The following is a 13,241-nucleotide window of genomic DNA, read 5'->3' as shown; positions in this document are numbered from 1 at the left end:
AATTAGTCAATCGATCAATCAGCCACAGTAAATCAGAGCCATAACTATAGGATGCTGATCAAGTATAAGCTTGGCATTAAAGAATATCAAAAGGTCGGTTTGCAGTTTGTAATAATATTCTTTATGATAAGATATATAATTCTCTTTTGTTAACAAAACACAAGTGTTAGATTACTAATACATTAAAAATATACTCTCGGGCCTTTTATCAGCATGAAAATTAATAAATTCCTCTCATTAAGTTCAACATGTTAATCCAGTGTGAAAGAACATGATAACATTTCACTTTAAAATAGCATTGATTATCAATCCTGCATGGGAGGATCCTCGTTGAGATCTGTTCAGGTTTATAGGCTATATCTAAGGCTAACGACGTTAAGCGTGCATGTAACAAGATGAGTGATAACAGAGTAACGTAAAAAATGGAAATAATGTAACGGTAAAAAAAGTTTGATAACGCAGATTTATCTTTTATTTTTTAATTTTTTTTACAGTTCTATAATTATCAGAATTTTGTCTGCTTGTGATGCTCTATGTTTCACTCTTTGTGCTATAAGTGAAACTGGAGATGTTTTGGTCACCGTGGTAAACAGATATAAAGAAAAGTCATACGTATCAAACTTCATTATATTGATTAATCAAACATACATTGACTTCTTTCATTATTGATGACATCGATTTGAGAAATGTAAAAAGGTGTGAGGACCAAAATAAACTACGCACAAAATTTCAGCTTAAGATGGAACGACAATACCTTAAGTGAGCTTTAAAACAACTAACAGTTTGCATACAAAGAAAAAATGTTCGATAGATTGAGTGCATATACATTTCAGCTATTTTCTTTTTTAAAGACTGATACAAAAAAACACTTTCTATTAAATTCACAGAAAGTTCTTTGTAAAACAACCCATAGATATTTATATTAATTGAATACAATTACACAACCGATTAATCAAGGCCTATAGTTAAATGTATTTTACAGAAAAAAATCATTCTCTTTGATATGCCATTAAAATAGATATTTTTAATTATGAACATAAACTCTTAAATTGCTGCAAATACAAAATAATAAAAGCTGAATTAACGAAATTAAATTATGAATTAGTTCGTAGGTAGAATTATTGATTTATATATAATTCATTCATATCTGCACCTTCAAATACGAAGATCTATAGCTTTTTTCTTCTTCATGTTTTCAATGTTATAAAGTGCTGAATTCGATATCCCATAACTCAATACAATATTATACATTATGTACAATTTTATTTATAAGAGAAATGAATAAAAACCTATGAAAACAAAAATTAGGGATTATGCAATATGTTGGGATGGTGCAGTTCAAGGGGCTATAAATATACCCCTTTCTCTGGTAGTGTAGTCGCGTTTCAACAAAGACTGCGGTAGAGAACAGCTACAATTTCTATTGATACGAGATGAGAAATGCAAAATGCCAAACAGGATTTGTTTTTCATTGATTCCGTTCGATGCATCAATTTTTCTTTCCTCTTGTTTCTCTTTTATTTCTTTAATACTCTTTCCCCCACTACAAGAAATAACATAATTTTTAATTAATAAGACAACATGATTGTTTTATCTCGTCCAATGTGAACTTCCTTCCATCGATCTCTTTAAGAATGGGAAGATCCGACATGTTACCACACTGTTCCCATAAATCCTTTACCATGATTATATCACATTCAAGAAATAATTATGTGCCTATAATATATATTGACTGTTTCTTCATCATTTCCACAAAAGAGGCACTTATCGCATGATATGAATTGAGACATGTACAAGTGATGATTAACATAAACAATATTATATCCGCAACACTGTGCCCGGCCCCGTCTATTTGCGAGTCCTACCCCTGTCCCCTTTGATATCAAAATTAATAGAAAGAGCCACCGACAGAGCCACCGATCACGCGATAGTGAGGATCGCGAATCATTCCAAGGATCGCTTCCAGAACGCCTGCGACATTCTCGGCTGTAAAGAGTATAGAGAAATAAGTGTAAAAATTAGTTAAAAGGACGCTATTACTATCAAAATGTATTTCCGTTAAAATCTCACTTTAAACAAAAGTATCACACCTTCCGCTTTGATGAGAAAACCTGTTAAAAAAATCGAATCAATTTTATATTTGATAATGACCCCAAAATATGCCAACTTTTAAACCCAAATCCAATTAACGTTTGCTTTCTTCCCCTACTGTTTAATCCTACTACAGCGGTATATTATTTTGACAATCAGTCTTGCTCCATTTTTTTAAACGTCATTGTATATAGTAAACCAATAAAATAAAAATGTGCCCCTTAATATTATTGTGCTCTCGTTAAAATTTCGTAGTAGGGCCCCACCCCCTTTCACAGAATACTGTATATTATTAGACAACTACCTTCGTATTGGCAGGCGGTGCCTATGAAGCCGGTGTTACACTGACAGAAGGCTCCTATGGTGTCTACAGAGCAGTGACCATGTCTGGTAGTGCACGTATTGGTTCTAGCGTAGAGATCATTACATAGCATCGCCAAACGCTCGTCTTCACTCATTCCTTCTTCACGAGTAGCATCTGTGTAAAAACCAATGAAAGCGAAGAATGAGAACATGTTTGAAACCATAAGGAATAACATAGGACAAGGAATCAATGGGAGCTATATCCCTTACAATGATTGTGAAACGGCCACAAAATGCTTGTAAAACTCTGTGAACAATATTTTCAAAATGAACGCAAATATTATTATCACTAATACAATGAGGGCATGCCAGGCGCGTACACAGGGAGGGAGGGGGGGGGGGGGGGGGGGGGGGTGTTTTTGGGGATTAAACCTCCCCCTCATTTTTTTTTTTTTTTTTTTTTTTTGGGGGGGGGGCAAACAAATAATGAATACTCTTCCCCCCCCCCCCCCCCACTGAACGAAATATCGCTATTTTCACATTTGAGGGGCCAAACAAAAAATTGTCCTCTCACTACCCCCCCCCCCCCCCCCCCCCCCCCATCGAGCGAATAATCTGTCGGTGCAATTTTCAAATTTCGGGGGGGGGGGGGAAACAAAAAATATATACCCCCCCCCCCACCCCCAGTTTCTAACATCATCAATATATTAGTGTTCGAAGTCCACTCTGTGATCACACAAATGTGCACACCATATCTGAAACTCTTTTATGTCACATCACGTTACGATGTGAAACAGAATCACCTTATGAAATAATGTGAACACAGTGTTCTTAAACATTGCATTTGCAGTTATCAGTCATGAACGTGATTACTCTAATCAACGTCACCAACCTACCTCGTGTAGAATGGGGGCGCTCCGTTCTCATCACCTCGTCTTGGGCATCTGGAGTTTGTTCACTTGTTCCTTGAGTTACGGTGACTTCTGGTTCCCTAGTTTCTTCTGTCACCTGAGTAGCAGGCTGATCGGGGGTTGAAACATCTCCATCATCATCACCGTCATTGTCGCCGCCATCATCGATTAGGGGACTACTCTCTCCTTGAAATAAAACGAGTACAATATGGCAAGATTGAAAGCCTCGAAATTGTTGAAGGGAAAAAAGCTTTCCAATTCAAATCCAATAAGGTTGTTGACTTGCTCTGTGACACCAGGTTTCTTACATTCTAATAATAATAATTATTTGTGTCCAAACTTTTACAACTGATTGAATAGCGGAGTAGCGTGCGTCCAGCCGTGGGTATAGGGGTAGGGGCGGCATCGGTATTATGGTGGATGAAATATTTTAAAAAGAACAATGGACATCGAGGGAATGGAATGGGTGTAATTACATTTTTCACGTTGTAATCCTCTCACTTTCTTTCTCCTCTTTCTCCGTTTCTTTAAGTTTACTTTTTTTTAAAACCATTCTATAAAAATGGGGGCGTGCCCCCATGCCCCTTTTGCTAGACCACCGGATTTAAGTTCACTTTCGTAAGATAATGGTCATCACCATAAGGTAGTTTCATGCATTTTTGTAAAAAACAAAATTTTAATCGAAAGAATTAAGATAGCAATAGACCTTGGGGAGATGACAGTCATGACGTCTCGATAATTGGTCTCTATTTCTTTCATTATTTTTACGTCAATAAAGATTAATCAGAGCAAGAAAAGAAGGTGAGAAAAGAGGACAAGGTTAGTCTAGATAGACAATGAAAGGGAGAAAGAGGGATGCAATTAGGAAGGGAATGGATATTTAAGAAAAGGTGAGGAGAGAGGGAAGGAGAGGGGAGAGTGGGATAGAGAGAGAGGGGGGGGGGTGGAGGATCGCTCACCTTGTTGTGGTCTCCCGTTTACGACATACTGGCAGAGATGTCCACCCCATCCCTCGTAGCACACGCAGTGAGGGCCGATATTATCCGAGCCGCAATAACCATGGTTACTACAGTTGCTCGTCCGAATCATCATGACTGAACAAGATTCTCGCTTCATCCGGCGTCCTAATAAAACAATGATGAGCAATAATAGGGATGACGTTATGACGGGGAAATGATATGTCAGTAAATCCGATACACTGATTTTAATGCTATATATAGTCAGTAAATTAATTTACCCGTATAGAAATGCAGTGTTGAGAAATCAATAAATACATTCATCAACTAGACCTATCAATTTTAACATGTTTAATGACATAGAATCTTTATCATTCCAACAAAACAATGTTGATTTTTTCTTCTTTTTTTTACTAAACGTGAATGTTAAACAGAATGACTAGCAGCATAATAAAAAAACAGGCGCGTACGCAGGATTTTTTCAAGGGGGGGGGGGGGGTTAACATTTTTAAATCGGGCCGAAAGATTCGCAACGACTCAGCCAGCCGCTGAATAAGCGGGGGGGGGGGGGGGGGGGGGGGTAAGAGGACACTTTTTTTCTTTCTTTTTTTGGTCTTGAAATTTGAAAATTTGACATTTTGCTCCGTTGAGGGGGGGGGGGGGTTAAGGTCAACTTTTTTAGATCAGCCATTGGTATAATTTTTTTTTTTTTTTAATTTAAATTTTAAAAAAAAACCAATACCCCAAAGGGGGGGGGGTTGCTCCAAAATACACACATAAAAATTACCAAAGGGGGGGAGGGTTCAACCCCTAACTCCCCCCCCCCCCCCCCCCCCCCTGCGTAGGCGCCTGATCGGAAACATAGTTCAAATGACAAGTCAAAGACAAGATAATGCCGGGAGATAATGGAATGATTTGAAATTCATGAAGGCCATTGTTTTTTACAAAGAATGATTAGAATAACGGTTTCATAATTATTTCAGTACCGGCTGACTTTTTGATCGGTCATGTTATTTATTTCATGTCAAACCAATGAACTGAAAATCATGATCGCGCCTGACCTTAGGAAACGATTAGCTGTTTTAAAAAAGGCTTACTTGTATGATTAGGCTTAAATGTTGTTAATCTAAGGAGACTTTAAAATAACCATCTATCAGTTAAAAAAGAAAAGAAAAAAGAGGGTCTATCCAAGGATACCGCTTGGTTTGACAACTCGGTCTGTATATCAGAAAAACACTAATTGTAGAGGTCACCCCCCCCCCGCCCCATCTTCTCCATGACCAATTATATAAAAAGATTGGATTAAAATGAACAAATTTCAACAATATTTTGTTTAAAGGTCTAGACTCGCACCGTACTGTTAATCTCTGTAAAAATAGTTTGTCTACTTCTCCATGTCCCTTTTATTCTCTGTCTGTTGGGAGCCAAACGGCCGTTAACTCTGTTTAAAGGATTTAAGTTACCGCTCATTTGGCTCCAAACAGACGATTATTTTGTAAATTCATGCGTATTATTGAGGCACCAAAATAAAGGTGCTTGATGTTTGCCAGTGGTGTCGTGGTCGAGTGGTTACGTCGCCGGAATATCGACCACAAGGTCCGCGGTTCGAGTCCCGACGCGGCACTAATGTCATTTGGCAATACATTGATCTGCATTCGATGCAGTGAATCACTCAACTCTATTAATGAAGTTAAAAAACGTTGGTTGCACGGATAGAGCCATAAAATGGTTTCGGTCCTATCTAGGAGGCAGGAGCCAGTTTGTGTCTATTAAAGGTAAAAAGTCATCAACGAGAACAATTAATTACGGTGTACCCCAAGGTTCTGTCTTAGCGCCATTGTTATTCTCGATATTTATTAATGACTTGCCCACTAGTATTCATAGTGCGGACATGTTTTTATTTGCAGATGACGCGACCATGTCGGTACAAGGCAAAACATTATCTGAGATCCAAACGAAACTAAATCTTGCTTTAGATGAAGTGTATTCGTGGACGCAAAAAAATAAACTTCTATTGAATACTACTAAAACAAAGGTAATGGTTATTGGGTCGAAGCAAAAGTTACAGACGCTAAACGAAAATAATTTAAATGTGCGTATAAAGACAACACCGATTGAATGTGTGACACAGTACAAATGCCTCGGTGTTATAGTAGACAGCAATCTCTTATTTTCGAAGCATGTCGAAAAAGTAGCTTTACAAATGAAACAGAAATTAGGTATTCTAAGAAGACTCAAAGGCACGTTCAATAAACATTATCTGAGTATGATATACTGGGGCTATATTCTACCTCATGCTATGTACTGCTGCACTGTGTGGACAAATAGATCCCTGCATAATTATGAAACTATAAATAAATTACATAAACGAGCAGCATATATTATATCTGGATGTTCGTGGTCAACTCCTTCACACGAGGTTTTATTACAACTTAATTGGTTAACACTTGAGGCATTGTATTCAAGAGCAATGGGGATTATGGCATTTAAATGTGTTCACCATCTTGCACCTGCCTTATTGGCAAACAAATTTATTTTACATGATGATGTAGCACAACGCATGACACGTAATTCCCATCAACTTAAGCTGGAATCCAATAGGTGCAATACAGAATTCTTTAAGCGCTCCTTTGTAAACTCTGCAATAACACTCTGGAATAATCTACCCATAGAAACCAGGTTCTCCCCCAATCTGAACGTATTCAAAAGCAATTTATCACACTGAGTCTGGAACGCTCTTGTTCATTGCCGTGCAATATGAATGCTGCAATCTCCTTTAACATTTTATTTTAATTAGCACACGCCAATAATGAATCTTGCTTACTTATTTTATCAATATGCTAAACAACATTATCATTGATGTTTTTTTTTTTTTTTTTTTTTTTTTTTTTTAAACCTCAATCAAGGAATCTTTGAAATTGTATTTCATGTACTTAAGCAATACCATGTTATGAATTGATTATGATACTAACATATGCATGTTATTATATTTATGTGCATAATATGTCAACTATTTGTTTTTATAATTAATAGTTTAAAGTATTAAATGGGAAAGTATTAATAGTATATATGGTATAACGTAATGGTGACGGCAAACTTTTTTAACATTGAAATATATTGCAATAATTTGTTTTGATATTTATACCATACTTTGTTTTAACTTTAACCTAATACTATGTGTTATTGCGTACAAATGTCAACTACATGTATATATATATATATTTTAATTGTGGGTTTTTGTTGTTGTTTGTTTACAATAGTTTTAATTATAAACTGGGAAAGTATTTAATTGTATACATTTTATAATTACTCAATGGTGACGGTAAACTTTTTTTAACATTGAAATATTCGCAACAATTTTATAAATATCTATAGCATACCTTATCTTAATTTGAACTTCGTATACTATGAAATGTACTGTATCGCCTTTTTATTGCATGTCCGAATTATCTCTCATATTATAATGTGCATTTATTGTTGTTTTGATTGACATTATTATTGAACCATGTATGTTGTAAAGGGCCCTGATGAAAACCAGCTCATGCTGATCGGGCTACCCTTTTTAAAGATGTGAAATAAATAAATAAATAAATAAAAACTTGCCACACTCAACCCAGGTGATATAAATGGGTATCTGCATGGCAAAAATAATGATTTCTTGAAATGGTAATAACCTTCAAGTTTGGAAGCGTTTAAAGGAAGTATCTCACTGAGCGGCGAATGCTTGCGAACGTAGCAAATTCGGGGTTTCGCCAGGGTTCGAAAAGGTTGCAAGAAAGTTCGCAAACAGTTTTCTTTGTCGCAAAGAAGTTTTTAACATGTTCAAAAATTCTTTGCGAATTTACTTTTCCGCAAACAGTTGCAAGCGTTTGCAAAACAGTCGCAAGCGTTTGTAAAACAGTCGCAAGCGTTTGCAAAACAGTCGTAAGCCTTTGCAAACGGTTGTCAGACGGTGTCGCTCTTTGTTTTGCCAATGCTAGCGACAATGTTACCATAATTATGGTTCCTTTATAAAAATCGACCCATTAAGTACCAGGAGTTAGCAAAAGGTGAACGATCACAAATAGTGGCAAAGGATTGGCAAATAGTTGCTAATCTTCGAGAGAAAAAAAAATCCCTAACATTTTGCTTACAGTCGCTAATAGTCGCCAACTGCCTTTCGCTAACACTTTTGGAAACATTCGCTCAAATGTTGCTAATTGTCGCTAAACATCACTAAAAGTCGCTGATTTTCGCCAACATTCGTCAGAAAAGTTGGCGAATCCGCCGCTCAGTGAGATACCCCCTTTGTAATTCGCGCTATATAAAAGCTGAGTATCATTATTATTATCATCCTGCTATCGAATAGACCCATGCTGATACACAAGGACAAACAGAGGGGTGAAACATAGCAGAGACGATATTATTGGCAGAAATCAGAGAGAGAGAGAGAGAGAGAGAGAGAGGGAGAGAGAGAGAGAGAGAGAGAGAGAGAGAGAGAGAGAGCTAGAGAGAGAGAGAGAGAGAGAGAGAGAGAGAGAGAGAGAGAGAGAGATTTTGGAACTTGCAAGCCTGGACAATGCCTATCTCTTTGCAACCTCATTTTATCATTTTCTCCATCCTGATATACAGGTATTGTTAAGCCCCTATCACGACTAGTACACATTTCTCTCGTCATTGTTAGGAATGTGATGCATTCTTTTGAAAGTTTAGCAATTCCAAAACCTGGTTCAAAAGTTTAATTTGTTCGACCAAACGCAATAATTTTTTTTTTTAGCAGATGTTTCTGCATTTATTGATAAATCAAATATAAAACATTCAAATAACAATAATAGTATATAATATAATTGATTTACATCAAGAGTGACAACTTAATACACACAAAATAAAAAAAATTAAAAAAAATACATAATTGAAAGCTTGAAAGTATGGAGGTAAGTAAAAATAATCAAGATAAATGCAGAGGCCAACTATCATAAGCAAAGAAGCTTGAGGCGATAGCAGCCGGGAAGGGGGGGGGGGGGGGGGGGGGTACATGGCGCTGTTTTTAGGAGAATGTAGGGGAATAGAGTCACATATAAAGATTTTGTTCAGAAAGTATCTGAATACTAATTGTGATCATTTCAAAACGTTCCGAAAGTATAATCATATCGTTAACAGCAATGTATTTCTATTTGATCGATTTTGTAAAAGACAATTTGATAATGCTTGAATCAACATATCAATCACCTTCCTTGATTGTTTCCCAAGAAAGAAAAAAAAAAGTCAACTTACAAAACAGAATAATTTCGATTATCTTTTTATTTCTAGAAGTTTATATCATTACTATTTCAGCTTTATTCAACTGTTTATACACTTATCTATAAGTCCATGTGTATACACATACACTTTTAGAAAAGCCATGCTTCATAATTATAAAAAGTACAAACATATTTCAATTAAAAGAAAAGAATTCGATATTTCGTAAACGTCAGTAATCTAAAGAAACTCTTGAAATTGTCCCCAAATTATTCAAAATATTAAAAACACTATAAAGTTTTGAGTCAAGGTAAGATATGAAAACCACATATAAAGATGATGAAAGATCATTGAATTTGGCTATAGGCCTACCAAGCTTATTGGCTTATTTTGTCCTACTATTGTAAAGTCTTTTCCATTCTCCATGGAATAATATTTTGCTTTAAATAATATTGGAGGACTGCACAACCGTCAGAAAATCGAATGTAAAGTAATTGTGTATTGGCGCCGCTACATGACACAATATTTGCAAAAGTAGCTAAAACTTACACATCTCATATCAAATATACTTTGCATTTTAAAAATAAAACTAATATAAAAGCTTACCGACTGATGCTCCATGTGCGGAAAACAAAGAAAGCGCCAAAACAAGGCACATAAATCGCTTCATTTTTAATTCTCGTCTTCTCTCTATTAAGCAGAAGTGCAGAGTTACTTCCAGTGTTCTTCGGATGAGAGTTGTGAGCGAGAGTGACAGACTAAAAACTGATCCTACTCTATATATGGCTTCTCAAGCTTGCTTGGATTCGATAGTAAACAAGAGCGGTACGGAGTGGGGTGGGGGGGGGGGGGGGGGGTAACAGAGGTCCTTTCAGGGATTGGCAACTGTCCAAGGTACAATAGCCTCCTTGTGAGAGTAAAATTAACTCACAAAAGAGGCGACTACAATCATTACTTGATTGGTAATTAAAAATCCGTTAAATTATGTTCGATCGGAAACAGATATTAGAAAAGCCAAGTGAACAAGACGAGGAGGATCAGAGCAAAGAGAAAAATAATCAAATTTTAAAGAATCGAATTTCTAAAGATTAAATTTCATCGAAACGCTACAAATGTATTTACAATCCATCAATCATGAAATCAATGGATTTCATTTTCATAAAGATTTGTATTACGCAAAGCTCGCTTAAAATTACAAAGAGGAAGATTACATTGGGGCAAGAATCATCAGCCCCTTGTCGAAAATTTGCCCGTGCGCCAGTAGGACCCCACCTTCTCCCATCTCATTTTTATCTCTCTTCATCGTTCTATAATTATCTTCAACACGAAAGTATTTTCGGTAACTGGGTGCGGGTTACCGTTATGTAACGGTTGTGGACGCCAAACTCGAAACAAATCCTATGAGAGACGCCAAACATTGATTCAGCAAATAATGCCAGCTTTTCCACTTGAAATTTTAAACGTCTTGGAAGAAATAACAAAGAAGTAGAGTAAATATCACTACCTTAACATACACAAAATTATCTATGCACCATTAGGCCGTAATTCGAGTGACCTGAATTATCAATTATGCTTTTTGTTCCGTGGAACTCTCTGAGGCTACGAAAATAGATTATTATTTTGTTCATTGTTCAGCCGCAAGATATACACTAGAAATGCTTGTCTTATTGTTTCTTGCTGTGGTTTAATTGGAAATAGTCTTGTCGTTGTTTTTAAATGATTCCACGGGCCCCGATTTGTGTGTGTGAACAGACCCCTAAAGAATTCTTACACTTGAAACTGATAAGTCTTGAAATAAACTGTAATCTGCAACAGATAGGGAATTTGTTTTAATCTCAAACTAGAGAGGTTACTGGAAGCTGTTTATAAAAGTTGTACATTCATTATGATGATCTATATCAGTGATGGGGATCTTCTTTTCTCTTATTCTCTGTCACTCCTATTTTGCCTCTTTTCATCGACATGCATGTTTGCATCATTTTTGTCTTTGTCACGTACGATCCTATTTCAATAAATCTGTCTGGTTGTCTCTCCCTGTCTCACTGTTAGTCTGTCTCTGTCTCTGTCTCTCCCTTTCAGTCAGACCGCAGCGCGCGCGTTAATGAGGCTGAAAGCTGATTTTTATTCAGCGATATCTGGCGATCACATAACATTTACGTCTGCTGAATTTCCATGCGCTTTTCAGTGAGATTTGTAGGGGTGTACATGTAGCTGCGTTTTTGGTCGTTAACTTCATTCAACATGGCAGCATGCAACGGAAAGTCACTCTCGAGATTTTCAGCATCAGTTTGATATGTAATTTGCCATATTTCGCAATTTGTAAACAATAATTTTCACAACTTTTATTGACGCTATTTTTGTAACATTTCAACTGCTGTTTTGACCCGGGAATTTCACTTTTGGTTCCTGACTTTGTGACAAAATAAATTTGTCCACTTTGAGATTCGTTCGAAAGATGAAAAGTCACTGATCAAAAATATGTCAAAACCTAATTGACGCAAAATCATGTTCTTTTTATAATCATAGTAATTAAGACCCTAAAAACCCGGAAATTACCAATTTGTTCTTTTTATGATAGCGCGAAATTGTGTGATTTCATACTCGTGCACGCTCGCCGTCTGAGCAATGGCAATGCATAACTGATTATTAAACTCCAGGGAGCTCCGCCGCGCCATCGACTAGCCGAAATTTTTTTAGAAAAATGATTAAAAAAGAAATATAGTAGAAAAGAAACATTTACATGGCATGTGAGGCATTTGATCTCGGGTCCTTAGATTGTTGTCAGGACTGCTTGCGCGCACGTGCATTACAGGCGCACGCCACAACGCATGGTTACCAAGATGTGGTATTCAGAATGTTAATAAACCAAAGCGAAACATATGTGACGTAGTTGACGTAGTTGACCAATCAGAACTCTCTATTATCACATCGGCAAAATTTACTACTTTTTTTAATTATTCATGAACATGAGCGTGATCATTTTTGGTTCCTGACTTTGGGACAGCGTAAAATATAATAATTTTGATATCATTGTAAAGAAAAATATTTATGCTTTATGCTGATTATAATATCTTCTTGACGCAAGAATGATTTCTATGTGAAAATTAGCCCTACTCTTTAGATAGATTTATCGTCGAAAAACCCCATTTTCAAGGCGAAATATCTGTTTCCAAAATATATCTAACATGATTGTCATATAAGTATATAGAGAGTGCAACTTCTTATCTTTAAAATAAGACCCATTTCATGAGAAATGAACAATTATAAAGGCAAAAACTGCCGATCGGGAAGACCGTCTGCACTACTCATTACGTATGCGAGACACGTAAATTCTTGCATACGTGCTGAATAAAATAGAGGGTTTTCGCACCGGCTGCGGTCTGACTGCTTTCTCCCCTCATTTCTCTTTCTTTCTCTCTCTCTCTCTCTCTTACACACACACACACACTCTCTCTGTCTCTCTTTTATAATTATGTTTTAACTGGGTAAGCAGATGTCTAATTTTAGACAAGATGTTTTTTAGAGTTTACATTAAAATACAATCGATATATTAATCGCTACAATCTTAACTTGGGGAAAGTGATTTTCCGTTTTATTTTATCTCTTTAACATTTGAATGAGTTTAATTTATAGAAAACTAATTTTAGATAAAATAATGATGGAAATTCCAATCAAAGCAATTCGTTAAACACGTTTTAATTTTCATATTTTGGGGTCTCGTAAAAATAAAAGTGAAGTATATATGGCTACATAGTATTTGGGT

At 36.3% G+C, this 13,241-nt stretch overlaps 1 protein-coding gene across 1 annotated transcript; it reads right to left on the bottom strand.

Moving 5' to 3' along the window:
* Positions 1-484: 484 nt before the first annotated feature.
* LOC100888692 lies at positions 485-10,237 on the bottom strand. Its single transcript, XM_003723277.3, has 5 exons — positions 10,085-10,237; positions 4,265-4,429; positions 3,291-3,491; positions 2,396-2,569; positions 485-1,986 (listed from the first exon to the last, which is right to left on the bottom strand). Exons 1-5 carry the CDS (start codon positions 10,146-10,148, stop codon positions 1,889-1,891), a joined length of 702 nt encoding a protein of 233 aa, XP_003723325.2. The 5' UTR covers positions 10,149-10,237; the 3' UTR covers positions 485-1,888.
* Positions 10,238-13,241: the final 3,004 nt, after the last annotated feature.

Source organism: Strongylocentrotus purpuratus, unplaced genomic scaffold (genome assembly GCF_000002235.5).
Source record: "Strongylocentrotus purpuratus isolate Spur 01 unplaced genomic scaffold, Spur_5.0 spur5_scaffold_5, whole genome shotgun sequence".
Lineage (NCBI taxonomy): Eukaryota > Metazoa > Echinodermata > Echinoidea > Camarodonta > Strongylocentrotidae > Strongylocentrotus > Strongylocentrotus purpuratus.
Note: the sequence above shows the minus strand (reverse complement) of the source record. Positions and strands in the feature narration are given on the sequence as shown.